This window comes from Microtus ochrogaster, linkage group LG1 (genome assembly GCF_000317375.1).
Source record: "Microtus ochrogaster isolate Prairie Vole_2 linkage group LG1, MicOch1.0, whole genome shotgun sequence".
In the NCBI taxonomy this organism is placed as follows: domain Eukaryota; kingdom Metazoa; phylum Chordata; class Mammalia; order Rodentia; family Cricetidae; genus Microtus; species Microtus ochrogaster.
The window spans coordinates 10842594-10870193 of NC_022027.1; the positions used below are offsets into that span (position 1 = coordinate 10842594).

Consider the following 27600-nt stretch of genomic DNA (forward strand, 5'->3'; position numbering starts at 1 on the left):
CACACATGTATTGATTGTTATGCACTGCATATATGTCCGAAATCTCAAACATCTCACTGTACTACAAAAACTTGAGCAATTGTTGGGTATCGGTAAGAAATTTAAAACAATAAAGACACAAATATACCTTAGCCTTGAAAACTACCTCTAACATGTTAGCTCGGAAGAATAGTCAGTACCATCATTTTTCGGTTTTGATCCCGAGGCTTAGAAATGCGTTATTTTCTTGAACTTCCTTTTCATGCTGTTAAAAGTTATGCTGAATACTTAGTGCATTGTGGATTGCCCTAAAGGAGAGAACAGTTGGGGCAGGCATAACAAACAGCTTTTTAAAAAAGGAAACTCCTTCACTCTTCTTTTTGTTTGAAAAGATTTAGTCTGAAATTTTCTCTGTATGCCCATAGCAAAGGAACCACTCTCTCTCCAACCCTGCTGGAACCGCTGGGTTCTGTTCAACCTTGAGCATTCTAAATCATGACTAGGGCATCCATAGAATGTGTCACATTCTAAACAATGACTAGAACATCCGTACAGTGTGTCACATTTAGGAAGGATTAAACACCGCTTTTATTCTTCTGTAAATCTGATACTTTTCCAATTCAAACCGGGTCTCCTTCTTTGTCTGCTAAGGCTGGGAAGGCAGTGGGAAGTTGTGTGATGGGATGCACATTTAGTTAAACAGGAGTTGATTTGATTTCTTTGTTTTGTTTTTCTAGTAGCCCTGGGTGCAACCCTGGACAGAACTCAGGATGTTGCTTGTACGAGGCAGTGCTCCGCCACTGAGCTATATTCTCAGCCTGGGGGTTAACTTTCTACATAGCACAGGGAGGAATGTATTACTGAGTCTTTCTCTTTTTCATAAAATGTTCAAATATCAGCAGTTTCATAGGCGTCCCCCAAACATGTGCAATATTTAAAAAACAGACCCTGCTAAGCCCCTGTTTTCAAGCCCTTTGGATTCTTCTTTCCTGGCATTTATCCTCATTGTGGACTCTCTTCCAGCTGATGCCACCTAGGGGCTGGGGACAATCCTAGAGGGTGACAGGCCCTACAGATCATGCTCACTGACTTGAGTCCACTAATTGGAAACGGCTCGCTGATAGGAATAGGCTCTGACCTACAGGTGTGCCCAGCCTTACCAGTCATCTATAGTGATCTCACCCAGGGACCATGCAATAAAATTACAAAATAATCACCAAGAACCCCTCAGTGTTTTAAGCATATTTACAAATTGGGGCATCAAAGCTCTCCTTGCCTGCAGGCCTGAGACTTTGAGTTGAACACGTGTGGATCTAAAGAAAGCTGTCGTTTCCTTTGGGTAACTCCTCCCTAACTTTTAGCTATTCTTCCCTTCTCTTCTACCCCAGTCTTTTCCAATTACTCGTGCATATGGCTTGGGCTTTTGTTTGCCTTCTAAAGAAAGAGACAGTCTATAGGAAAAAAACAAAGGAGTTGAAAGGCCATCTTCACACCTATTTTTGACTGCAGCTATGGAACCCAAGCCTCCTAAACCTTGCTATATCTCCTACTGCAGCAGTGACTCTGTCCAGTGATTCTCTGAGGCTCCTCTGGGTCCCATCGCCTGAACTATGTATCTGATATTTTCTTTTTTATTGTTTTTATTGAGGTGTATATTTTTCTTTGCTCTTCTCCCCTTCCCCCTCCCTTTCTATCCTCTCCCATGATCCCCACACTCCCAATTTACTCAGGAGGTCTTGTCTTTTTCTACTTCCCATATACATTTGATCCATGTATGTCTCTCTTAGCGTCCTCATTGTTGTCTAGGTTCTTCGGGATTGTGAATTGTAGGCTGGTTTTTCTTTGCTTTATGTCTAAAAGCCACTTATGAGGAGTTCATATGATTTTTGTCTTTCTGAGTCTGGGTTACTTCACTCAATATGATGTTTTCTAGATCCATCCATTTGTGTATTTGGTATTATCTTAATGCTGTTTGTAATGTGTTTGTTGGAACATGCACACAAGGAGAACACCCTGTAAAGATGACTAAGGAAAGAAGCCTCCTGTCTATTAAATAACAATGGAAGTATCCCGCCCTGTTAATCATAGTAAATAACATTGATTGAGCACTTTGAATTGCCCAATACTAGCCTAAGCATTTTCTTGTTTTCACCATATAAAAACCCATTGAAGGAGGATGTAGTTATCTCCAAATTGTAGGAAACCAAAACATGGCTGATAGGAGATTGACAAAAAGTTCCATGGGAGTATGAACCTACTCCAGCCCTAGGTGCCAAGCGTCTCACTCTTCTCTAGCGTGGTTGTTCTGTGTTGGGAGCATCTATTTACCCCAGTATTATGTTCCCTTAGGCCCCTCGGTGTATTAAAGACACAGCCTTTGGGAGAGATTCCCAGAGCTTTGCTGGGTAGCTAGGGTAAATTATAATCTACTTGAGAAATCATTTACTTTTAGTTTCAGATTAAGGGCACGGTTTCTTTAATTTGACCACAGAAACTTCTCAAAGACGTACTTGACAAAAAGGCAACAGGGAAATTAGGTATAAATGGATACATTTATAATTTCGCCAGAAGTTTTGTTTCCCAAGTAAGTGAAATTGCACTAGCCTCTTCAGAGCTATTCCGTGACTTATTAAATGCTTGCTGTCTTGCTTTCTCCACCCCATTGCTCATGCTGCAGGGTAAAGGTGCAAGCCATAGCCTATGCTTCTGTGGTGCACGATAGGTTACTGAATGACACCATGAGCTTGACAGGTTAGCGTTCACACTCGTTGTTAACTTTATTTTCTCCACAACCCTCTGAGGCTAAAATCCAGAGTCCTCCAACTCTGCCTGAGGAGAGAGTTCTAAAATGGTGGCCCTCTCTCCTTCCCGCCATCTCTCCTTCCCGCCATCTCTCCTTCCCGCCATCTTTTCTTCCCGCCATCTCTCCTTCCCGCCATCTCTTCTTCCCACCATCTCTTCAGCTGCTCTATTCAGACCTGTAGCCCAGATCCCTCAGTGTATCCATGATGGGGCTGTGTTGGTTTGACCTAGCACTTCCTTTTTATAAAGAAATGGCTCAAATGATGAGTGGAGCAAAAGGTAGCATGCACAATGATTTTGCCTCTCAGGGAGGTCTCCATGAAATGGTACATTTTCCTCAGGAAGACCTTCCAGCAGTAAAAGAATGCAAAGGTCCTTGGGCACAGAGCCCCCCAGAGAGACGAATGGCTCTGCAACATAATTCACACTGGGGGGCTTTTAGGCAAATCAGAGGACCTCTTAAAAACCATCAGCGAGCCGAGGTGAGGCAGGGTTGAATTAATGCCACGCTCTCGGCTGCCATGTGAACACATCTGGTTTTGTTCCTTCCAGTATGGTGTTGTACTCCATGCCCCTAGAAACATGGGGACTGATCTGTTATTCTTCACCTCTCTGTGTGGTTTCTTCTGCTCTGAGAGTTCCTATTGATCAGTCTGGCCCACGGGTATTTTAGAGTCACGATCCCTACTGTTTTTATTACACCTCGTCCTCCACGTAGGGAAAAGATAAAGTACGGAGATGTAAGCTCAGGAATGCTGTGGAGCTGGCATTTTAGTGTAATGACTTGAGCCAGTTGTGATTCTTAAGAAACACAGCTGTTATTATGAACATCCTCCCTAAGACGTAGTTGATATTGTTCTTTCAAAGATGGGTCAGCCACACTTTTAAAAATGGGTCACTAAGAGGGTTTTTTCGGGTTTTGGGGTTTTTGGGAGGGGCACACAACTCAACATGAATTGAGCTGGAAGTGTGGCATGCTTTCATTGGCTAACACCTGATCTTTATCACACATACCCTGCTCCGAGCTCTAGTGTGATATGGCATCTCCATGGGTCCAGAAGTTATAGGAAAGATCATCATAACAAAATAAGCCAAAGCAATTCCATTTCTCCTTCCCCCAACTCCCACTCAGTCTTAGTAAGAGCTGCTTAATCACAGGAACCCAATGCTCCATACATTCTGTGTGTATCAACTTATGCACCAGCTTCTCAAGTTGTGGCTCCGTTGCCAAGGGCCCCACTATCAATCTGATGGAGGCTCTTTTTTTATAGTTATTTCTCTTTTATTTGAGGTCATAATATAATTACATCATTTCCCTCTTCCCTTTCCTCTTTGGAGGTTCTTCATTGGCCTTTCAGAAGGCAAGTGGTATAGGTCATTGTTCATCTGACTCCTCCCTCCCCACTGCATTGTGTCTATATTATAAAGAAGATCTGCTGAGGATTTTGTGTGGTCAGTATCTTTGAACCCCTCCCTAAAGTCCTCAAACTTTGAAAACCTTTATTCTGGGCCATGGTTCTGTATGAAAGTAAGAGTTGTCAAACGCGTCGTATGCCTTCTGCATCCTCCCGGATACATCTTTCCTCTCTTGCTGTGAAGATGAGAGCCAAGGCCACACATCCAGCCACTGTTCCTTTAAAGGTCATCTATTTAGGGTGATGGAGACCAATGAACCAATGAACACAGGCTCTAGCACAACACTTTCGATCAGTCTCTCGGGCCTTTTGCTTTTCTTTGGGAAATTATTATAATCTTACCCCGTCTTTAACTATTTATCTTGTATCAGCTATCCAAATATACCCAATAATGCTCTTTCTGAAAATATGCCAGTTGCTCTCATCACAGCTAACCTGGGATATTACATTGTGATGTCTCTTTCTTAGACATTGTAATGCTATCCCCCAAAGCATGTCCTTGGTGCCTTTACAGATTCTATTTTAAAGATTCCAGTAATGCTTGTCTCGTGCACTGAGATGTTTACTGCTCTCCTCCATCTCCTAACATGTTGGCGCAATTCTTGTGACTTGATCCAGTCTTCACACCGTGTCTCGTCATGTTCTCAGAAATTTTTAATGGTTTTTTTGCATGTGCTCCCAAAAGTCTGGGTTAGTGTCTGTGTGGAGGTCATTCTGCCTCTTGGGCCAAGTTGCCAACTCATCAATCAGGCACACAGCTGGTATATTGGTACTACCTTTGGTCTCTTAAGCAAGACTGTCTTTTGTAGTAGCTACTGTGGATCAGTGAACATAGGCTTAGGGCCTCACCAGCCGAGTCTCCTGTGTCGTTTGTGTCTATTAACGCCTTTAAACAGCTCTGGAAAGGTGAAGCTTTTCAATGACAGCTTCACTGTGTTGTTCTCATACCTAAAAGAGCTAGAGGGACTTCATTTTAATCCAGCCAAAGATTCCTGGGGAGAAGGGAGTCAGTGGGATTAAGAGGGGGATGTGAGGGTAACGGGGAGCAAAAATGACCAAATGTTGTATATAGGTGTAAGGGATTGTCAAGTAATAGCAAAGAAGAAAGAAAGAAAGGGAAGGAGGGAGGGAGGGAGGAAACCTTACTTCATGAAGTGTAACAAACTTTTGTCTCTGTGTGGACTGTGAGTTTGTCAAGCAAATGCAGAGCCTCGGAGATACAGGTGCCATTGGCCCAGCAGTAACCCTTCCAAAGAGTACACAATGGTGCCTTTAAGGATAGAATGCTCAGCTCAGTGTTGTTTAAAAGCATAAAAAATAAAATAAAATAAAATAAATATAGAGTCAAAAGCAGGAAAAAAAATGGAACCCTTCATGTGCCCATTACAAATACGATTGTAGAAATAGCTCTGTAACACCTAAATGTATCGAGAGTATCTAAAAGCTGATTTCCTTTGGAAAAATGACATCACGACATCTGCCCTGTAATATATCAATGTTTATGTAGTAACTTAGTCCCAGGAATAGCCAAGGCTATAGGTGTTGTTTGCCTTGTGTAAACCTTTGTTCTCTGGTGTTTGTTTATTGCTTGGCAGTGGTATTCATTCCTAGAAAGAGAAGTACGTGTTGGTCCTAACAGGGAGGCAGCAATTCAGAGCAGATACCCCTCCATGCTACCCTCTCGTGCCATTGAGGAAGCCCAGCACTAAGGTTTTCCCAGCAGCTGACTGTGCCCGCCGGAAACTCAATCTCTGATTTGTGTCTACAGGGAAGGAGAGCCCCCCAGTCAGTGACACTCCCGATGAAGGGGATGAACCCATGCCTGTCCCCGAAGACCTCTCCACCACCTCTGGATCACAGCAGAACTCCAAGAGTGAGCGAGGCATGGGTAAGTGGGTCACCGTGGTGTCCTTCAGGCTGTGACACACTTGCAGATAGGAAATGGCTGCTGTGTAGGGTAAGGTAGGTGTGGTCAGTCCCGCTTGCCCTCTGAGCTCACTCATTTTTCAGGGTTTCCTAAAGTTGGGACTTGGGCAAACTGTTTTAATTGATGCGTTTATTTTAAGGTGTTTTTCTGCTTATTGCAACTGGTCTTGGTGTTACCACGTGCTGAACTACTAGCATGGGTACCTTTTGAAACACATTTACATAAATTTAAAGGTCAGTTTAAATCAAGGGATTCAGCTAGGGCTGGAACATAGAGATCTCCTTTGTTTAGTCCCAGAAGCACCCTGTGTGATAGGGGTTTGTTTTCCAAGGTAACCCAGGCTTAGACAGATGTTCACAACCTGCCTGTGGTTCTCATCACAAAGCAAGAGGCTCGTTCTGGGAAACAGAAGGCATTGTCCTTTGACCACGCGACACAGAGAGCGTCCCGGCTAGAGTCCGGCTGCTGACTTGGTTCTCATGGAGAAAGAGGTGGGCTTGCCCTGCAATCCTACAGCTGTCATGGAGCCTCTGCAGAATCATCATGCTGCAGGCATGCTTTAGGGAACCGAAAACAAGGCTGGTTCCTGGAGAGCAGGAAGACGTGTCCTTCACTTGTCATAGATGAATGGGTCACGAGTGCCAGCAAAAGCCAGTAGGCACCTTATCCCTGGGACCAACCGTGGCTGACTCCGTGACAGACTGTGTCCCTTGCATCCCAAGTAAAGCACTCAATCCCAGGTACTCTCGGTGAGGGAATTCTTTTGGACTTGTCATTTCCAGAGTCTCCTCTCCCTGACCGTCCCCATGCATGGTTTTCAGTTCAGTTTCCTTCCAGGGCGGAGTTTAGAAAACAGTCTTTTCAAACTTGAGAAGATAAAAGGCCCCGGTAAACCTTTTCGCCTGACTTGACAGTTGCCGTTGTCTTGGCCCTGAAGACAGGGCCGGCCATTTGAAGTGGGCCCCACAAATAAAGGGAGCAAAGGTTCTCCTGGGCAACTAGAGGCCAAAGAGTCCCTTGCCAGGAAAACTGAGAAAAAGCCCAGAGGACAGATAGGATGTGGGAAAGGGGTGAGAGGATCCACCCTACAAACGCCCCCAGCCACATTACATGGTGGCCAGCTGGTCCTGTGTGACTCTTGAAGGAGCGCCAACTGTTCCACATGTAAGCTGCAGGCTGTGGGTTTCATAACTTGCAGACTATCACATTCAATAGAATGGTGTGAAGATAACATATAGGGGAATTCACAGATTGAAGGAAATAAAGTTGAAGCAGTACTTCACCACACTCTCCCATGGTATGGCTCATGAGAACCAAGGAGTCAGAAATGCCAGGAGATCAGGAGGCTGAAGAGTCTGAAGTGGGAGCAGAGGGCAGCAGAAGGAAGCAAGAGTCACCATGGAGCTGGGGAGTCAGTAAGAGGGATGTGGTCGTGCGGGAGGGCCAGTCCCAGAAAGGACACATTCCAGATTCCTGGTCCCTGGTTGTGACTCTCAGGATCTTCCCCAAGCCTCGGTTTCCTCATGTGAGCAACAGTAACTACCACATGCCCCATGATGGCTTTGTGGGGCAGATGAAAAAAAAAAAAAGCAGAAGACAGAATGGCAGACAAAAAGTAAAAGGTAGGGAAAGCGTATATTGTGTATCCCAGGATTTACAGCCCTGGAGAAAGGGGCTCAGTGTAGCTTCAGGAGTGAGAGAGTGACAGGCAACAGGTCATCAGGAAGAGACAATGGATTTATTCATTAAAAACCAATTCGTACATCAGGTGGTGGTGGTGCACGCCTTTAATCCCAGTGCTTGGAGGCAGAAGCAGGTGAACCTCTGAGTTTGAGGCCAGCCTGGTAGACAAAGTGAGTTCCAGGACAGCCAGGGCTACACAGAGAAACCCTGTCTGGAGAGAGGGGGACGAAGCCATAAAATAAGCAAACTGATATCAGCCAGGAAAGAGAGAAATGTGTTATAATAGGACAGTGCCGAAGGGGAGACTGACTTCAAACCAGGGTATGAACCATCAGAATGGACAGTTTAGGGAGGCATGATAAGAGCTGAGCAGCAGTGAGGGTGGAGGAGATTGGGTCACTCAATGGGAGAGAGGCAGGCCTGCTGTTGACAGCTGTGACCCATCCCAGAAGCGTCTCTAGCACCAGACAAGAGCAGATCAAGTAAGAAAATCAGCAGTGGGAAACACTAGAACCCAACCCCCAGCTGGTTAGTGGGTCATTCCCAGGACTTGAAAGTTAGGGTTTCACACATTGCTGCTTTTTCTAATGATGCTGACAGGCCACCCTAGATCTATGTATAAATATTGCTACAGTGACAGTCAGATGCAGAGCAAGACACACACCAGTACTGGCCCTCCATTTTCTTCAAAGTCTGAATGAGAAGAAACAAAAGATTTGAAGGGCAGCTTGAAGAATTTAAGTCAGACCCAAAGGAGAACTTTCTGGCAAGCAGGGATTTAGTCATCAGAATGGTCTACTTAATGACACTGCGGCTTGTTCTTTCTGAAGTGGTCTCTTTAAAATTGAGAGAACTCTCAGCTCTCTGAAGTGGTTGTGTCTGAAACCATTTGAAGCTGAGGAAGCACCCATTGACCTCTTCAGGCAGCCCTGAGTTTACCAAGTCTCGCTTGTTTGCTGCAGGGAGTGCAGAACCCATTGCACTGGCACAGAACTCCAGGGCCTCGTGAAGGCCTTCCTGTGGGACGATATCCAAGCTGAGGTCTAGACAGAGCTGGGTGACTTGGAAAAGAAAATAGCAGTTCCACACTCCCCTCCTTTGCTCAGTTCTACTTCTTTCTGGGGAGTTTTCTCCTGACTTGGGTTTGCTCTTGCCCCTTGTGACCTAGAAGGGACCAGAGCTGCAAAGCCCTTCCTACCCGACAAGCTGAGGCCTGTGGGCCAACACTGAGAATCCAGGGCAACACTCCATGATGAATGCAACCACAACAGGGAAGTCCGAGCAGAGCGAGAAGAGACCTGGAGTGTAGGGAGGGGGATTCCAGGCTAACAGCACAGACACACGCCATGAGAAGGCCAGGCAAGGGCAGGGCTTAGCATAGAGTCCAGGGGAAAAGCCACCAGAGGCATAGGCCTGCCCAAGGCTGGACTAGGTGTTCCCAAATCACCCTGAGTGGTGGCTTCAGGAGCTGCTTGGCCCCTGACTTTGGGACAGCCTTGTACAGAACCCAGACAGAAGGAATGGGAGGGACACTGCGATGGGGTGTGTATTCTAGGCTGTGTAACTCTCCATTTCCCTTTGAGTTCATCTCAGTCTGATCTTCATCTGCTGGCTCTGAGAGAGGCGGGCGCTGCACAGCCTCTAAAGAGTGCTTGCTTGTGCCAGAGTCTGGCTCTCCTTAGCTTAAATGGAAGTGGGGAGAAGGTACGAAGTAAAATCTGCATTTTCCGTTCCTCTAGGAACCCTAACAGAGATAAGGACGTGTGTAAAAACCTTGATCTTGGTTTTTATTTTGTTCGTTTGTTGTTTTTGGCTTGTTTTCTGCTCCATTCATTACACTGATTCAGCCGTGAGGGCAGGATTGAAACAGTGTAGATGGTATTATGTTACATGAGGGCATGTAAAATATATTGTCCCTTATTTTGTAACTAACTGATAGTCCTGGAGCCAAGGTCCTCTCCTATGGAGGGGGTGGTGTGTAGCTTGGGCTGCACTTGGCATACAAACTCTGGGTTTCAGTGTGGCATTTCAGACATACTTACTACACCAAGGCTTATCCCCTCCTCCCCCCCCCCCACACTATCATCCTTACATTTCTCCTATCTCCACGGTCATCTTGAAGCAGGCAAGGGTGGTCCTCGGGGTGGGTGGCAGCTATGAGGATTCCTTTAGGCCTAGGAGAGGGAGGAAGGGCTGGAGGGAGTTTTTCAGGACTTGAAGAGAGACAGCAGGCCTGGCTAGAGAGTGGGCAGCTGGCTTCAAGTGCGGATGTGAGCCCCCTTATCTAATCAGCAGCTAGAGGAAGTTGTTTTTATCGGAGAAATGCATCTCTTCTGAAGCGATAGCCCCACTTCAGCTTGGAAGAAGCATTATCTGGCAGTATCTGAGCAGCTGCGGGGAGTGCAGGGACAGAAGGTGCAAGCAGGCAGCATCTCCAGCCTCAGGAGCCGCTGCTGACCCCGGTTTCTCTTCTCTGGGGATGACTGGAGAATGTAGGTTGACTTTTTGTGCACTTTGCTTTCTCTTTCTTGCTCCCTTGTTCCTCTTCGGAGCTGAATGCTCCATGCTGTGGTTTCAGTGGGGCAGATCTGTCACACTCTGTCCATCTCGACCTTGGAATGCTTGTAACAGCCACTGGCGTGCCCTTCCCACTCTATAGGCATATCCCAACCAGCCAAGAAGTATCCCTAGTTCATGAATTTCTCAAAATATGAGATACTAAGTAGTATTATAAAAATGGTTTTCCCACCCTCTTTCTCTTTCCACATTTGGCCAAGAGGCTGATGGGTGTCTGCAGCCTCCAGGAATGAGAATTGCAGACTGCCAACCAAAGCTTTTGCCTTCTGCATTTCCCTTAATCTGTCAACTAGTGGGAGTCACAGTGATCTTCACTGACACTTGGTTATGCCTAATCTTGGAAGTGACTCTGCAACACGTGCCATCTTGGGTTGGGCTTGGATTTACACAGTGCAGACCAAGCAGCAGGAATTTAGGATCATACCTTGGAGGAAATGCAAATTGTTATTTGTTTGCCAGCACCTGTGTGTGCATGCTTACTTGCTTCTGCATACGTGGAGATTATGTATTATATGTATGATGGATGGATGTGTGTTTGTTTATGTTTGTGGTAGATATGTGTGTGCTTGTTTATGTGTTTTTGTGTGTGGCATATGCATATATATGTATATCTGTGCACATGTACACATATGTGATTATGGATGTGTAATATTTTTATGCATGTGTACTTGTGATACATAAACATGTATGGTATGTGTGTGGTATATATGTGTGAGGTATGTAAGAAATATGTGTATGTGTGTATCATGTGTTGTGTGTATATGTGTTTTTATATGCTATGTATGCATATGTTATATGGCACATGTGTATGTATGATGTGTGGTATATATGTATACATGTGTGACATATTGGCATGTGTATGTAATACATATATGATATGTATATATTGTGTATGCAGAGTATGTATGTGTATGGTGTGTATGTAGTATATATCTGAGATGTGTGTAGTTGCACGTGTATTTGTATGATGTGTAGCAATGTGTGGATAGTGTGTCTGGTAGTCTGGTATTCATATGGTATGTATGTTTGTGGCATTTGTACGGTATATATATGCTGTATATATGTATGTGTGTGTGTGGCATGTGTGATTTGTGTAGTTTTTGTGTGATATGTATGTTTGTGTCTTGTATGTGGTATTTATGTGTGGGGTATGTGTATAACTTGCATATGGCATGTATATGTGTGGTATGAGTTACTTGTGAGTGGTGTGCAAGGGGCTTGTGTATGGTGTGTGTGTGTATATATATATATAGTATTTATGTGTGCAATTTGTATAGTATGTATGTTGTACATAGTGTGGCATGTATGGTGATGTGTATAGGTGCTGTGTATTGTGAGTTGAATGTGTGATTGTTGCTTTTTGAATATTTATTGCACTTATTTTGGGGTGTGGGGAGGTGTAATATGCATGTACCTTGGAGCATGTGTGGAGGCCGGAAGACAACTTACAAGAGTCCATTCTTTCCTTCCACCAAGCGGGTCCCAGAGACAGCAAGTTCTTTACCTCCTGAGCCATATCCCTGGCCAAAAAGCTTGATAGTATGCCACTGTTTTCCTGGAGATGCTGGCTCTCAGCTAGCTGTTGGAGCCCCTATCTCATCAGCTCTGCTGTGACTACCATCTCTGCACCTAGAGGATGAGGGATTCACCCTACCCAGGCAATGGATGCAAGTTACACCCCAGCATGGAGTTCACCCCAGCCAGCACTCAAGGTGTTGTGAATGTCTTCGTGTTGTGCTAGTGACAAAAAATTACATATCGTCTCAGTTGGGTGACCCTGTGCCTGAGTAAGTGGCTTGGCACAGAAGCCTAAACACTAAGCCTACAATGAGATCATTCCCTGGGTCCCAACAGAGGGCCACTCAAGGCCCCTGAAAGAACTAATTTCCTGCCTGAACCGTCAACTCCAAACCCCTGAACACAAGAAGCCTAAGGCAGCTCTGCCAGGCCCTGGTAGAGAGAGGGTGTAGACAAGTGTGGTGTGCTGATGGAGGGTCAGGGGGATATGGCTTATACTTTGGCCTAGTCTCTTCTTGTATGCAAAGGCCACTCTATACCCGTTCACTTCCTTATATTTGTAGAATGGTGACCACAGTGCCCTGAAATTTCCTTAATATCTGATCCAAAACAGAGCCACTTAGGTGCAAAGCACAGCCCCGCCCCATCCTCTGCTTAATTCATTTTGGTATTTAAATAGATGTTGTTTGCGCCACCTCCTGGCTTTGTTTGGGTTGTCTGGCCCTTCAGGGACCAGGGAAACCCATCAGACCCCAGAACTATTCCTAGAGCCCTTTAGTGTACAAGATGGCCTTGGCCACTCACTGCCTTGGAACCTGTGATGCGAAGGAACGGCTGGATAGTGATGCCTGTATTCCAATGGTGCAATGAAATAATATGATTTTCTTAGAGAATATACACAAGGAAGAGTTTTCCCTAACTGGACTGAGGCTCAGATTCATGGTTTGAGCAGAGGTATGAGAGGGACCCAGCCCTATTTTGACTGTAGGTAGAGTTGAGGAAAGAGGGAAGGATGCTGAGAAGCAAAGGCCCTGAAGGACCTCAGCAGCTTGGTCTGCGTGTGAGCAGTGGTGCTGGCAAGGGGCCCTTCCCAACAGGCTGGCCCAGTGATAGCTCCAACTGATCTGCATGTTAGAGTTTGTTCTCATGATAGTCTCTGCAAGTCTATGGGTCTCCTAGAAGGGTGTTTGAACCTGCACCAGGACGCAGTGTGGCTAAGAAGAAAGCAGGTAGAGATGGTGTCTGTCTACTGACTTGGTCTAGGTCCTTGTGTGTAGTGATTGGGGTGACAGTGATTCTGCTGAGCCAGGTGGGGAATCCGAAGTTGAATGAGATAAAATTCAATGAGGATTCCAAGCCAGGGAATTAGCTGGAATGTAGGGATAGAAGAGGCAGAAGTTCCATCTTTGGGTAAAGTCTACTACGTAGGACAATAGAGGGAAACCTCAGGCCAACATTGGAAACCTTGTAGGAACAGTAGTCTTTAACTGAATAGAAAAGAGAAAAAGGCGACAGAGAACATGTCCTATGGTTTGGGTGAAGTTTCTCAGAAGAAATAGAGCATGGAAGCCACAGAGGAGACGTGTAGCCAAGGTGAGAAATGCCAAAGGGTGCACAGGAAGTGATCTCCAAGGAGGGTGTGGGTCACTTGTGCATTCCCAAATGCATCTCAACAAGATGCAGGCAGAAACCAGACTGCCAAGAAGGTCAAGCAGATGTGCAGCAAGATAGGGGTGCGGGAAGCAGGGGGGGGGATGGAAAGGGAATCAAATGGGGAGGATGAGCAGCAGGATGGGGGTGGGGAGTAGGGGGGATGGAAAGATCAGATGGGGTGGAAAAAGGAGCTGAGAAAATTGCTGGCTGAAGAGGATTTCCAGGCTGGTGCATTAGATGAGAATATTTAAATTCACTTTAGGAAGCAGGACTGCAGAAAAAGAAAAGATTGAGCTAAGAGTCCTAGGAGGCAAGCAAGGTGGTTCCCATGGTGCCCTGCTCCCTCCTTTTGGATTCAGAAGCCTGATCCACAAGAGGGTGTTCTGAACCCTTCCTTTCCTTCCTAGAGTCACACCTCGTCCCTACAGGGTGGCGTTGGCCTTGATTTCCTCCCTGAGGTGCCCTCAGCACCTGTTGTCCGGTAGAGTGTCCTGGCAGTGAGGATGGAACGTTGGATGGTGTTGTCTTATTGAGGACAGAGAAAGAGGGGAGGGCAGGCAGGAGGGCTTGAAGTCAAGAAGAGAAAACAAGGCAGGATCCGATTCTCACTACCTTCTTTATTTATTCATAATGACTTAACTCCTACTGGGGGCAGAAGGTCAGAGCCTTTGTGGGAGGCTGTCCCTGCCACATGGCCAGTAGTGCTACCCCACCCAGGTCACTGTGACAACCACATAGCTCCATATAGCTTCCAGGTGAGAAACGGACTTAAATGTCATCCTCACTCCCCTCAGTGTCTCCCCCACAGGACAGCTTTCGAGTTCACACAGGCTGTCTTCAGCAGGTTAAGACTTTTCATTGTGGCCATGATGTTCCAGACCTCAGCACAGAAATGTAGAAAATTGAACCAAGAGAGGTAACAGAATCCCATCTTTGGAGGTACATCCTTTCTTCCGGTTTTCTCCCTTGTGTCTCCAGATGTTCAGGCTGACTGTGGAAAACGGTTTGTTTCTATCACTAAAACCCAATATTCATCTTATCTTCTTCACCTTACTCTGACGGTTTCGATTCAAAATTCAGATCGTGCTCCCTTAATTTGCCGAGAGAGACGAAGGAGAGTCTCAGAGTAGATAAGACAAGTTCTACTTTCTGTTTCTGGGTTTTGGTCTCAGTGTTATTTTCTGCTTTGTTCTCCGCGTTTTGAAAGCATTGGGGACTCTGTATGTAGAGCAGCCAACTGACATTCCGTTAACTTTCCTTCTGCATGGGGTTTCAGAAAGAAATGGAAAAAAAAAAAAACAGGTTTTGTGCTGTGGTTGCCAGTTGCCACCTGTCCTCCTATCTGGTTAGGACATTTTTCTGATTTGGGAAGTGTAAATATAACCCAGAAAAAAAAAAAAGCAGCTTCCCTTCCTTTTATGCAAAAGCAGAAAGGTTTAAGTAGAGACAGCAAACCTACCCAGCACCCTTCAAGTTTGCAGAGGAGCAGCTGAGCGCAGTGCAGATGCCTGCTGGGGGAGGCGAGGGGTGCTGGAAGCTTCCTCCTCTGGTCCTGAGGCTCGGGTCCCAGCTTTGGCCTCCACCCCATATGCTCAACAGATCACAGGTCTGCCCAGAATTTTAAACTTTTCCTGGATTTTTTTTTGTTTTTTGTTTTTTTTTTTGATAAGAGAAACTTGGAAAGAATTCAGAATGTTTGCTTCAGTTAGCCTGGAGCCAGATAAATCAGTGCACTTCGGAGAGATTTATTTATGCTCCCAGACTCTTAATTGAAGAGTTTGTAGTCTACCATAGTTAGAAGTACTTACACCACAGACATTTATTTGGTCAATGCTACAAATTAGGCCTTTTTTTTCTTTTGTTTTAGTTTGGTTTGGGATTGAGAGCTGACTTGATGTAATTTTCATATCTTGACAGTTACAGTGAAGTATGGTGTGTGTGTGGGGGGGGGGGGTTGGATAGCTATTAAATTTGACTCCCAAGTAGTGGCTTCCCTTGGCTCTCTGCTGTCAGGATCACAAATGTGGCCTCCTGCAGCAACTGCCCTCTGCCTCTTAAGAAACCAGAGCCCTTCTGCTGAATCTATCAGTTATGCTGGTCCCAGAAGTCAGGGCACAGATCAAGAGCCGCCTCCCTCCCTGGCCCCTGCACCTGGGGTGGTTGTGAAGCTACTTTCTCAGTAAGGCTTAACAGTATGCAAATGTGGGGGAGGGTGATCCAAAGCTCACCCTACCGTGGAGGGACCCAGCACTCTTGGGGCTCTGAAGCACGTGACACTTGCTGGAACTCACTTCTCTGGTTCTGAGCCATCCCTGCCACCTCTGTCAGAAGTCAGGTCAAGGTAGGCACTGCTGGCCACAGGTCTGAGGTGTGTCTTTGCAAGGCTGGCTGCCAGGACAGCACTTCCCCTACGGTGGATGTGGCTGCAGGCTGTCGATTTCCACGGAAGTCACCAGGCCAGGATTCCGGTGAAGCACTGAACAGCCGCCATCTTCCCCATCCAGCAGGGTGTAACCTGTGACGTGTGATCAATGGCTGGCTTCCAGGCTGGCTCCCGCTGCCCGGTAGGGCCCAGGCAATTGTGGGCATTCACTTTTTCCGAATGAAGGACTGTCACCCTAGAAGGGAAACCTTGCTGAAATGAGAAAAAGACTTTTATTACAGCCCTGTAGGCAACTATATGATTATTGTTATTATTATTCTTAGGACCTGGCAAAATGTTGACTGCTCCCACAATGTCTCTACACTCCGCTTGAACTTGGTTGCAATAAAAGTATGAATCTCCAGTGACCCCAGAGTGCTTCTTTCAGCTTCTGTTTACACCATAATGTTTAATAATGACTATTAACTATTGCCTGGCGTGGTGACCACTTGTTTGATTCTGGCCTGACAGTTGAAATGGCCTTTAGTGAAACTAGTGTTTTGCGGAGAGAAATGCCAAGACTTCAGCACAGTGGCTTTAGTCCTGAGAAGATGGTGGCTGGTTGCTGTAAAACCATGTGCATTTCCTTACAGTTTTAAAGGCCTGTTACTTCCCGTGGCCCTCACACTGGTTTTCCGCATTTGCCTTTGTGCTGCTGGGTATGGAAACACCTGTTATGGGTTTGTGTTTACCGGTGTATTTTCATAGTCCAGTAACTACTTTTATTATTGGTGGAATATTCACCCTTCTCTCAACCTGCTCTGTGCCTTCGTACCACACACGTGTCCAGACTTGCTGCCATCCCTTGACAGACTTGTCCCACAACCATGAGCAACCGTTGTCTGGGGTCAGGAGTCTCATAGACGCCAGGCGCATGGTAGCCAGTGTTTCTGGAATGCATCTATGCGTGAGTCACCTGTCCTAGTGTGGCGCTATCTGCTGGAAATGCAGTCACATGCAAAGGTGTTTCTGAATTCCCTAGAGAAAGGAACTTTTCTTTTTCAAAAAAGGAAAAAAAAACTAGCATAGGTAAATTAATGTTACTATATTTTATTGAGTCAATATACCCAAATATTATTACAGATATGTACTCACTCTAAGTAGGAGTTTTTTAAAGTGAGAACTTTTACTTTTCCCTTGGACTAAGCGTTTGAGCCCAGTGTGTATTTGATGCGTATATCACCTCTCAGTTTGAATTGGTCGCTTTTCTTATGTTCTGGAACCAGCTAAGCCAGCAGGTTGTAAGGGGTTGATTTGGTTTTTTTCAGTACTGTGCTCTAGCACTGAGCTGTAGCTCCAGGCAGGCAGAGCTTGAGACTTCCTGAGAAAAAGGATCTAATTACATTATAGAAGAATATTATCGGGTTAGTGCTGAGTTTTATTTCTATGTCAAAAGTACGGACTTCTGCTCAGTCTACGTCCTGTCCCGTTTGCGCCCTTCAATTACTGTGGACCCCAGCGTCCTAGCAGCCGGCCCCGCGGGCGTTTGCTGCAGCACCTAGAGCAATACATGCAGAGCATCAGTGACCTGGGAATCCCATCTGCTTCCCTGTCCCCAGCTGACTGCAGGTCAGAGACGGGGTAATGCTAGCTTTTGTTTCCACCCCCCTTTTTTTATTTGGCCCCACATGGTATTTCTCTGTATAGCTGTGCTATCCTGGGACTCACTTTGTACACCAGGCTGGCCTCAAAATCAAAGACCTACCTGCCTCTGCCTCCCGAGTACTGGGATTTAAGGCTTGGACCACTACTCCTGGCGTCCATCCATCCCTTCATTTATTCCTGGGTTCTCCTGTGGTCTTGGTGCAAAGCTATTTATTTGATTAAATGTCTACAGAACATGGCGGTTGCTCTGCAGGAAAAGACCATTCCTGAAGAGTACCACAGGAGACAGCTCCCAGCAAACTAAGCCTCAGAGACACTGCTGAGAAACTGGTTTTGGAAAAAAAAAAAAAATGGTGGCCACCAAATCCTCTTGCTACTTCCTACAGACTGCTGCTGCAACCTGATGAAGCAACAGGGAGGAAAGGGGGTTGGAAAAGATTTTAAGGGAGAAACAGAGGCCAGCTTCCTTCCTGTAAGCCTCGTGTTTGCATCAGCACCCACTGCTGTTCTGAAGGCCCAGGCACAAATGGTTCTGGTATCCCCCACCCCTTAGGCTTCCCCGCCACACCTGGCGCCAGCACAGACCCCAGCCTTGCGGATGTCTGCACTGCCACTGCCCACTGCTCTTCTTACAGCTCAGGAGACAGGGCGTGTCCCTGTGCACGCGGCTGCTGGGTTTCCTGAGCACACCATGATCCAGAGCACAGAGATAGGATCTGTTGTGGCTTTGTATTGTTATTGTCTTATGACTCTCCCTCCCTACCTCTCTCCCTCTCTCCCTCCCTCCTTCCTTCCCTTCCTCCCCCTCCTTTCCCTTTTCTCTCTCCCCTTTTCTCCCTCTCCTCTTTCTGTCTCTTCCTCTGTCTCCTCCTCTTCTTTCTTCTCTCCCTCCTTCCCTTTTTCCCTCTCCCCTCCCCCTTTATTCCTTCCCCGTCCCTCCCTCATGCTTGCCCTTCTTCCTTTATCCCCACTCTTTCCTCCCTTCCCTCCTTTTCTTCTACCCTTGACTCCCCCTATTTCTACTTCTCCTTTCCCTCCCTCCCTCATTCCTTTATTCCTTCATTTGATCATACATGCATTGTCATCAAAATTTGGTTGCTTGAATGGATCTAGGAACCAACAGATGGATTGTGTTGCACTGATCTACCCTCAGCACTCTGCTCAAGAGGCATAGCAGCACCATCAGATACAGTCCTGTTGTCCTGAGGAACCCGGAGCATCTTTATGTGCCCATTGGTAATAGCTAGCAGGGTCAAAGCCACATGTCTCAAGGTGACTAGCTTTGTTTTTTGCTTTCTGCTAAGTGAGTTGGGTATTCCCTGGTTCGGGATCTCTTGTGGTGCAATGATCTAGCTGGTTGTGTCACAGAAAACTTACCATGCAGTCTCCGTAGGTATAAATCCAGGGCTCCTGAGCACGTGAGATTCTTGACTCTGTTGACCGCTCCAGACTGGAACCAGCATTATTATAGCAAATTTTGAAGTAGAAGTGGGTTTGTTAGTTGTGAAAACTAATAAGGAATCGAAATAATTCCCGTCATATTTCTCAAAACTGTGTAGTCTCCAGAATACTGCCACTACACCTACTTCCAACCTCTGGAATGAGTGTCATGAGAGTCCCAGGTGGACAAGATCCTGTTCCTTTAAAGAGTTAAATATACACTGTGTCTTACCTCTGGTTGCTCTTCAGACTTGGACCTAAAGGGGAGTGTTTTCTCGGTGGATTCAACATTTTAGAACTCAAGAGACAACTGGAGGTGCTGTTGAGACAGATGTGGGTTTAATGTATGCTCCTTCCCAGACGCCCTGTTGGGCAGAAGTCACCTGCTGATTTTGGACACCTAAAATTCTCTTAGATATTTATGGAAATGATTAGCTGGGTGCACTGAAGTTCATAGATTTCATTGCTTTTATTGAATTCATTGATGGCAGTGTGACCATTCTCCTCGCAAAAGCTGTCATGTTTAGTAAATGATATTTGAGTCACCAGCAGACCACATATGTGACAGTCCCATTGATGGTATCTGCTCATGGTACCACAGCCGTCTGTGTCTGTACCTCATACACTCTGATGATCACATGGGTATGAAACCCCTCAGGATACGTTTTTTTTCTTCAAGAGTATCCATGTTATCAAGTGATGCTTTTCTGTAATAGCTTCTGTCTGAACATGGATGGAACAGATAGGGAATATACATGGCCGGCCTTTGATGCTAATGCCTTTCTCCCACACCCAGTACCCATGGAGCAAGGCAGACGCAGGCACAGCTTATGGTCAATATCCTGTTGCTGCTAGACCGAGAGGTCCCAATTCCATGAAAGACGCTGGGTAAAAGAACACGAGACACCAGGTGGATTCAGCAGTCCATTTAACCAGTCAACAGGCAGGTCACTTGCTGTAGGTGCTAGCAGCATGGGGGGGAGGGGGGAGTGAGAAAACAAGCATTGGGCTCAGTCTGTCCATCTGGAGTTCCTTGCTTCTGTCTGCAACATCACTGCTTTCTCTTCAGTGAGAACCCTTCCAATTGCAGGCGAGACATACATTAGGCCCACTAAAGATCCCCTTCTTCTATCTAATTGCTTCCTTCCTTGAAATATAATAAACACAAAGAGTGAAAACTATTGTACCTTAGCTTGCTATTTGTGCTTCTTCTTTAGAGGGCTCTTGCCTTCATGCATTTCTCTTAGATCTGTGTGCTAGCAGACAGCGCGCCACAGCCCACCATGGATCCCCGGGGACTCACTAATAATGACCTGCGAACATGTGGCTTCTTCAGCACATGGTCGTTGTTTATCAACTCTTACAGTTCTGCAGACACAAGGCTAAGCAGAAAGGCCGCTGCCTCCCTCACCTTTGGTGCGTTGCCTGAATACAAACACAAGAAGGTATGAGAGTTTTACAGTCACATCCCTAGTCTCCTGTTGACCAGCAAACCTAAGCAGTTTCCCCAGAAGTATCTCTTGCACATCCTGGAACATTTGACTCAACAGCAGGATCTGCTCATAGCCATTCTCCTGCTTAGTTCAGTGTATCTCAGCTCAGTCTGTGTGGAATGCAGGGGCACTGTGAAATAGGACAAGATCCCTGCCCTTAAGAGGTTCATTGTCTCTATTCCATATCAGGTCTGGCTGAAAACATAATTTTTTTTTTCTGTTTCGATAGTGTGATACTCTGTGGATAAAATATGGAAACGGTGGAGTTTGGGATGCTGAACTGCTCAGAGTTCTGTGTTGATCCCTGCTCCCCTAGACACACCCCGCCAGGAGGACACAGCTAATGGACCAGGCTTCAAGTCAAAGTCATGCTTTCTGTCTATTCAAATTACAGTTCTTTAAAGGGGCCCACAAACACCCCATACTTCTCAATTAGAGGAGAGAAAACATGCTGCTGTTCCACTCTGTTCAGTTCTTATTCCAGTGAAGTTTATTTCACAAAGAGATCTATCCATCGGGTCTTGGATTGAGTTTGATTTTTACTTTGGCAATTGATTTTTCTCCTAACATTCAGAGTTCCTGAGAGTCATCTGAAAGGTTTGGTGCCATGCCACATAATGTGTTAAGTTCAAGAGTAGGTTATAAATGCAGAAAGATTTCTTAGGAGGTTTAAGTGACAGGGGACCAGCAAGGAAGAATGCTTGGCAATCGTGATGTGTGGAGATGTATCTGCCGCTGTTGGTACAGCATTCCTGGCTTGTTAAATGCGTTGGCTTGCTGCTGGTGAAGTCCCCTTTGCATCCTTCAGGTCAGAGAGGCTCGTCTTCCATTCCACAAAGAAACAGGAGCTGGCTCGGAAGGCGGAATGTTTTGCTATAATCAAGATGTAAATATTTAGCTTTTGGTTTAGAACAGATTACAGAAATCCCAAGATTCTCCTGTTGTGTGCCTGGACCAGTTCCAAGATAATGCCCTTGCTTGGTTTCCCATCTGTCACTCACACTGTTAAATGCTGACAGAAATTGTTTGAGTTTGTCAGAAAAGTTAGAAGCCTCGAATTGTGGCATCCAGAGAGATACCACATAAACTTTTCAGATCTACCTGAGTCCCAACAAGGAAGATGGGAGAACATCTGCTGGTCAAAGATGCCTCACAAATGAGCTGTTAGTGACAGTATCACCTCAAAAAAAAAAAAAAAAAAAAAAACAGGAGGGGATAGGCACACTCCGAAAGTTATTTGTGGCACAATCTTTGAGGCAAAGCACCTCTCTTAAGTGCCGCTTCCCTGCCACATGCCATGAAGACTGGAACAAGGGTGAAGTGGTCTTAAGACCATGGGTAACACCCAAGCAGGGGAACTCTTCCCTGGAACAATGCGCTAGGCCAACAAGAACAAACCAACCAGACCACTGGACCAGATATGGTTGCAGTGAGCAGTGCTTCTGTAGGTAGATGTGGAGAAAAGTAAACTTGAGATCGGAGGCAACAGCTTTAGTGAGTGCTTGTTTTGTATCTTTTAATAGATGTCCATGAACTACTTATTCACAGGAATGAAGAGATACACCCTGAACAATGGACAGCTAACTGCAGTCCAAGACGCGCATGGGTCATGTAGGGTATGGTTGCTGTAGGGGCTGGATATGGATACGCTGGCCTGTATGCCATAGACAGAGAACTTCCAAGCGCATGTCCAAGGACCCAGCACAGGCAGGAAGAGTGTTCCCTGTGTCGAGTTGCCAGTCACCATGCTTGCTTAGCTGGTCAGCTTAAAGGCTCAGTTTTCTAGTCTTTGAATCTTGCAGTACTGTGAACCCTCTTTAGGCTATTACTGACTTTTCCTTTAAGTGTATGTGTTCATAACCTTCATTGAGCAAATCCTTCAAAGAGCAAATCCTTCAAAGAGCAAATCCTTGCCAAATGGCATTCTACAGCCAGGTATCTAGCACCAAGTCTAATTTCATTCAGGATGTATTTGCCAGGCATATAATGTTCTGGTGGGGGAGGGGGTAGATGAATGAGCCATAACCTGAGTTTTCCTGGAGGAACAGAATATTTTTTAAAAACTGCAATGCACACAAGAAGCGAAGGGAGAAATCAGTTTTGATGAGACCTGTGTAGACATATTTTCCTGATATCTCACCAAGTTCTATAAACCTTCCTCCTCACCACTGGTCCAGGAGTAAGTCTCCAAGGTTTGGTTTGTACCCTCCTGTGGTGCACTGAAGAGAAAGAAGCTCCCTCCCCTCTGCACTGCTCTTTACAGTGCATCTGTTGCAAGGAGCCCTGCAGCTATGAGGGCTGCTGGCCATTGCCCAGTGGTGCTGAGGTTGCCCGCAGAGAGCTCTGCCTCACTCCTGACCGTTAGAAATGTGTCACCGACGTGTGAAACTATTGACGCTGTCAGGTTTCCCATCATTTCTATTCTTTCGATCCCGCTCATTTGCATGGGTTACTCATAAATGTAGATCTTGGGTATGATTTGGACAACTGCTCTGTCACTTGGCAGAAGGGCCTTGCTAGGTGGGCCGGCCTCTGGTGTTGCTTTGTCTGCAAGTGCTGGATGTCAGTGAGCCACAGGTGGTGCCTCAGGAGCTGGCCCGGAGCCAAGGGCTGAGGAAACAAAGTGGGGATCTGTTTGACGCAGTTACTGGGTTAAAGCCCCTTTAAATGCGAGCCCTGCTTCTGAACTATGGGGTTCGCTTTAAGATCCCCGGTTGCTTAACTTAATTTGTGTGCTGACATCTCTGGGTAGAATCGAACACCTTGACTACTAAGAAACCTTGTGAATTCAGGTGGAGGAACTCTGAAACCTTCACTGCTTTGCAGTTATTCATGAGTCGTACCCTTTATTAGGTAGTTTTTGTGATGGGGTGAATGGTTTGTGGGCTTCACCGGGGTATTCGTATGATACTGGAGGAGTGGGTTGAGCCGTAGTATTTGGAAGGCTTTTATGTTTAAAAAGATGTCGTAGCGTACAACTTAAGAACCTTGATTAAACTCAGCCTTTCATGGTTACACCTTAAAGTTGAAACACATTTCATTTCATCATTTCCCAGAAGGGGCACTCAATTCACCCGTTTCCTGTTTTTAATCTCAGGTTGTTCTGTATTTGCTCCATATCTCCTCTCCCAGTAGCACGGCCTGGAAGTCAACATCAAACTCTTGCCCGACCTGAGATTCGCGCGTTTTGCACATAGCTGCCGTCCATGCTGAGCTATCTTTACACAGATCTGTGAGGGCTGTCTGTTCCCCTCGTGTCTGAAACGTCACAGCCAGTCATTGAGCTCCTCATCACAGCAGCCATGTGCCGTGTCTGACGCACAAGCTCTCCTGCTCCCCGTCTACCACAGACAGTGTTTTTAGTCTGTCATTGAGCTGGGGGTGGCGTTCGAGACCAAAGCTTCTTTCTGAACTACTTAATCTTGCCCCATTCTATTTCTGGTGCACTTGAACCATTGCGTGTAAAAAATATTCGTTGAATCTGCTTGATACCTCTTGCGCCAAGAGTCCTTAAAGACGTATGTGTGTTGTTGAGGGTGATGGTGTTGATGATGACCCAGCCCAGTAGCCGTGAGTGCTTGGCACATGGTATACAACTGAGTCACACTCCCACGCCTTGTTTATTTATTTATTCACTCCCTCAGCAAGCATGTCTCTTGCTTCCCATGTAGCAGGGGTATTGGCCTGAGGTTTTCGCTTCTGTTCAAATTTCAGATGGTTAGAACCCCAGGGGCAGAAAACATGCTTGTGTTTGTCAACCCGCGGGTCCCGCACTCCACTCGAGAGAAGTTGCTTTGCCTCTGGAGCTGCTGGCTCTGAGAGGCCTGCTGTAGTCTCGTAGTGAGTTCTGTCTCTTCCTCTGTTAAACTGCTAAAGATTAAGATAAGAAAGGGTCTTTTCCCCGCTGCAGTGTGTAAAACAGGGATCCTCATCCTCAGAGTGGATGTCTCAGGGATTTGCCAGGGTAAGTGGGTGAGCTGTAGTAGTTCAGGGATTTGCTCTTCTCTCTTCCCCATCCTGGTTATTGCTTACTGCAGATGGACGTGAATGGCTAAGGAGTGAGCAGAGAGGTGGTAGCAGGGGCCAGGTATAGATCCGCTGGTCTTCTCAAAAGGGTACATTTTAAACTTAGCATTTTCATGTCAGGCTGTAAAGCTGTCATTTTCAACCCCTTCAGATTCTTCCCAGTTAAGCTTCCATTGTATTTCCGTCTTTTAAACCAGAAGCCTCCAAGTTGACATAAAACACGCCCATCTCCTTAGCTGCTGTCCAAATGTGTCTTTATATTTAAGAATATGTTTTACTTGGACCCCTTTCCTGACGTAGCTTGGCAGCATCAGTAACATGAATTTCTTGTCCCTGCAGAGTGTAAAACTTTGCCAATTTTATGCAGTGTGCATTTCCCCTCAGATATGTCTCACATTGTTTAAACTTGGTTGTTGAAAATGGATTGGTACTCATGGATGGTATATGGGTCCCTGTGTCTCTCCCCTGGTCTTGATTTCGCGGTCAGATCTCTTCATAAGATTGTAAGACAAAAAGTAAGAATCGGAGTCCCAAGGGTTACTGGGGGCGGGGGTGGGCTACAGGAAGAGTGCTCATTCCTGCACTAGAAGGCATTTGCAACTTATACATCCAAGATTTCTAAGGCTCTTGGACTGATTTTCCTGACCTCAGCCCTTCCTCCCAACCCTTGCAATGATGAGCTGTCTCAGCCTTTTCCACCTTTCCCAGGCCACCGTGGGTGTCACAGCATAGTGTGGCCGACTACCTAGTGCAATCCCTGGTGACACAAGTTAAGTGGCCCTGGGACCCATGCGAGGATGTCCTGGTGGTATGGGTTACATGATCTATGTGACATGACACAGGTAGGACAGTCACATGACACATGATTACATGAAGTGACACAAGTTAAACCATCTATACAACCGTCGGGACATTCTGGTAACAAATGACACAAGTAAGGAAATCCCATTAATATGCAAGAGCACCAAGGGAGCACCAGTGAAGACCCAGTGCACCAGAACCAGCACACCTACCTGAGCTTACATCTGTGAAGTCCCAGAGACTGTAGTGACAGACTGGTGGCCACGGGCTAGAAGATGTGGCTTTTCTCCCAATGTTAACTTGTAGTCAATTGTATTGTTTTTATTATTTTTATAAAAATCTAAATTACTCTCATTTCATTTATTACAAAGGATCAACAACCCTCTTAGTATTTCTGTACCCAAGACATTCCATGTCACAGCTTTGGCCTGAGTACTTCAGGGAAGGTCCTCTTGTCCCAGACAACCCTATATCCAGAACCTTTTTAGTTCTGGGACCCAGCCTGGCACTTAACTAGGGTGGGAGAAGGGTGCAGAGAAAGCAGAATCCCCAGCTTCTGCCTGAAGGGCACTGGTTCCTGGGCTCTGCTGAATCCCTCTGCAACATGGTTGTTAAAGGGCCGTGTCTGCCTTTCGCGTGTCTGAACTCCTTATTTATCAGCTCTCCTGGGCTGTGTGCAGCTGCTGGTCCTGGGACTTATGGGAAGAGGATGGAGAGAACGACAGTGTAAAGGGTGGTGGCGGCCACTGCTCTGGGTTTCTTTACCCTTACCCTAGGGTGGCATGGCAGAGGTGGGTAACCTCCTTTCCCTACCTGCGCATGTGTGAGCACAGCCCTTCCCACAGCCTGAAGCATCCAGCGCAGAAAGTGGATGCCAGGCTTGAGGAGATGACATCGGACTGTTTATTCTGAGTGTGGCCTTGGAGGTACCAGAAAAGCAGGGGACACAGCACCCCAGGCAGCCATCTATAAATCTCCAGGCATGTGTTTTTCTGCTCTTTTACCTGGCATTGCAGGTTCCGGTGTATAATTTAAGATAAAAAATATGATAGTTGAGGTAGGTGACACAGAGAAGATACCATTCAGAGCATCTAGCCAGGGGAGTGCCCATCAGAGGCCTTGAAGACAGCCTGACAGGTGGGGATGGGCCTGAGTTTCTTTAGAAGGTGGATTCAGTGGGTGGCAGAACCCTCTTCTGCATAGCCCTGCCACCAGCCTCCTTAGGCAGATCTTCCCCAGCCTCCATTTTCCAGGGAAGGATTGGGACATCTGAACTTCCCTTCTTACTCACAAAGAAACACACCTGCCCCATACAGGTCTCGGAGAGGCACCTTGTGCCAGGACAGTGCATCTTCTGGGACCTGGAGAAGGGCTGAACGTGGTCGTGTCTGAGTAAGAATGTCTTGTGTGAAGAATGCTCTGAGCACAGCAGAGTCCTCGCCTACTCAGTGCATGGCCTCCCCAGGGCAGACATACACACCGACATGCATGTCTTGCACACTGCATGAAGCTGAGGCAAGAGAGACCGACTGTTTCTCAGTTGACCTAAGGTGTTCTTGTGGCGAATCGCTACAAAGTGTCAGATGCTAGATCACAAAGTAATAAATCAACAGAAACAATCCTCAGAGCCTCTGGCATAGGAAGTCTGTGTGAGCATCAGTTTGTTGTCAGAGCAACAGTAGCTCCGGGTGGCTGAAGCTTCTCTGGAGCAGTGACTTCAGGGACATCGTGGGACAGCAGCATGGGAACTTTCACCCCTGATTGCTAAGGGAAATTTCCATTTGCATCAGGCTGTTTTCTGACCTCCTCAGTGGGCCCTGCAGGCTCTGCTGCAAGCCTGTGGCCATGTTAGATAAGGACTTTTTTCTAAGGGGTGTCCACACACTGCCGGTGGGTGCCTTTGACTCAACACTGCTTGCTGGTTATCTCGATGAACAGAATGCCACAGACAAACGTGTTGATTTGTAATTTTGTTCTCATTTTTCTGGGATACTCTCTTTTCGTCTGTTCCCTTTATTCAAACACTGACTTGTAGAGGTTTCTAAATGTGCCCTTCTTAAATATGCTTTTGTTTTCTGTTTCTGTAGTCTATTTTTGTTGTTGTTTGTTTGCTTGCTTTTGTCTCTGCCCTAACACTGGATCTTTATTAGACTGTAAGAAAATCTTATTGTGGTTTTTACTATCTTTTTTTTTTCTAAAATACAAGAGAAAAATATTTGAGTGGTCTACTAAAAGTATCACTAGTTCCTGGATTTTAGC

General features: G+C 46.2%; 1 protein-coding gene across 1 annotated transcript in view; it reads left to right on the top strand.

Moving 5' to 3' along the window:
• The window catches only part of Ikzf1 (IKAROS family zinc finger 1), a 90247-nt gene that overhangs the window by 16223 nt on the left and 46424 nt on the right, over positions 1-27600 (top strand). Inside the window, exon 3 of the mRNA XM_005359204.3 lies at positions 5965-6084. Within this exon, the coding sequence (XP_005359261.1) occupies positions 5965-6084 (120 nt within the window). The remainder of the gene's footprint in view (positions 1-5964; positions 6085-27600) is intronic.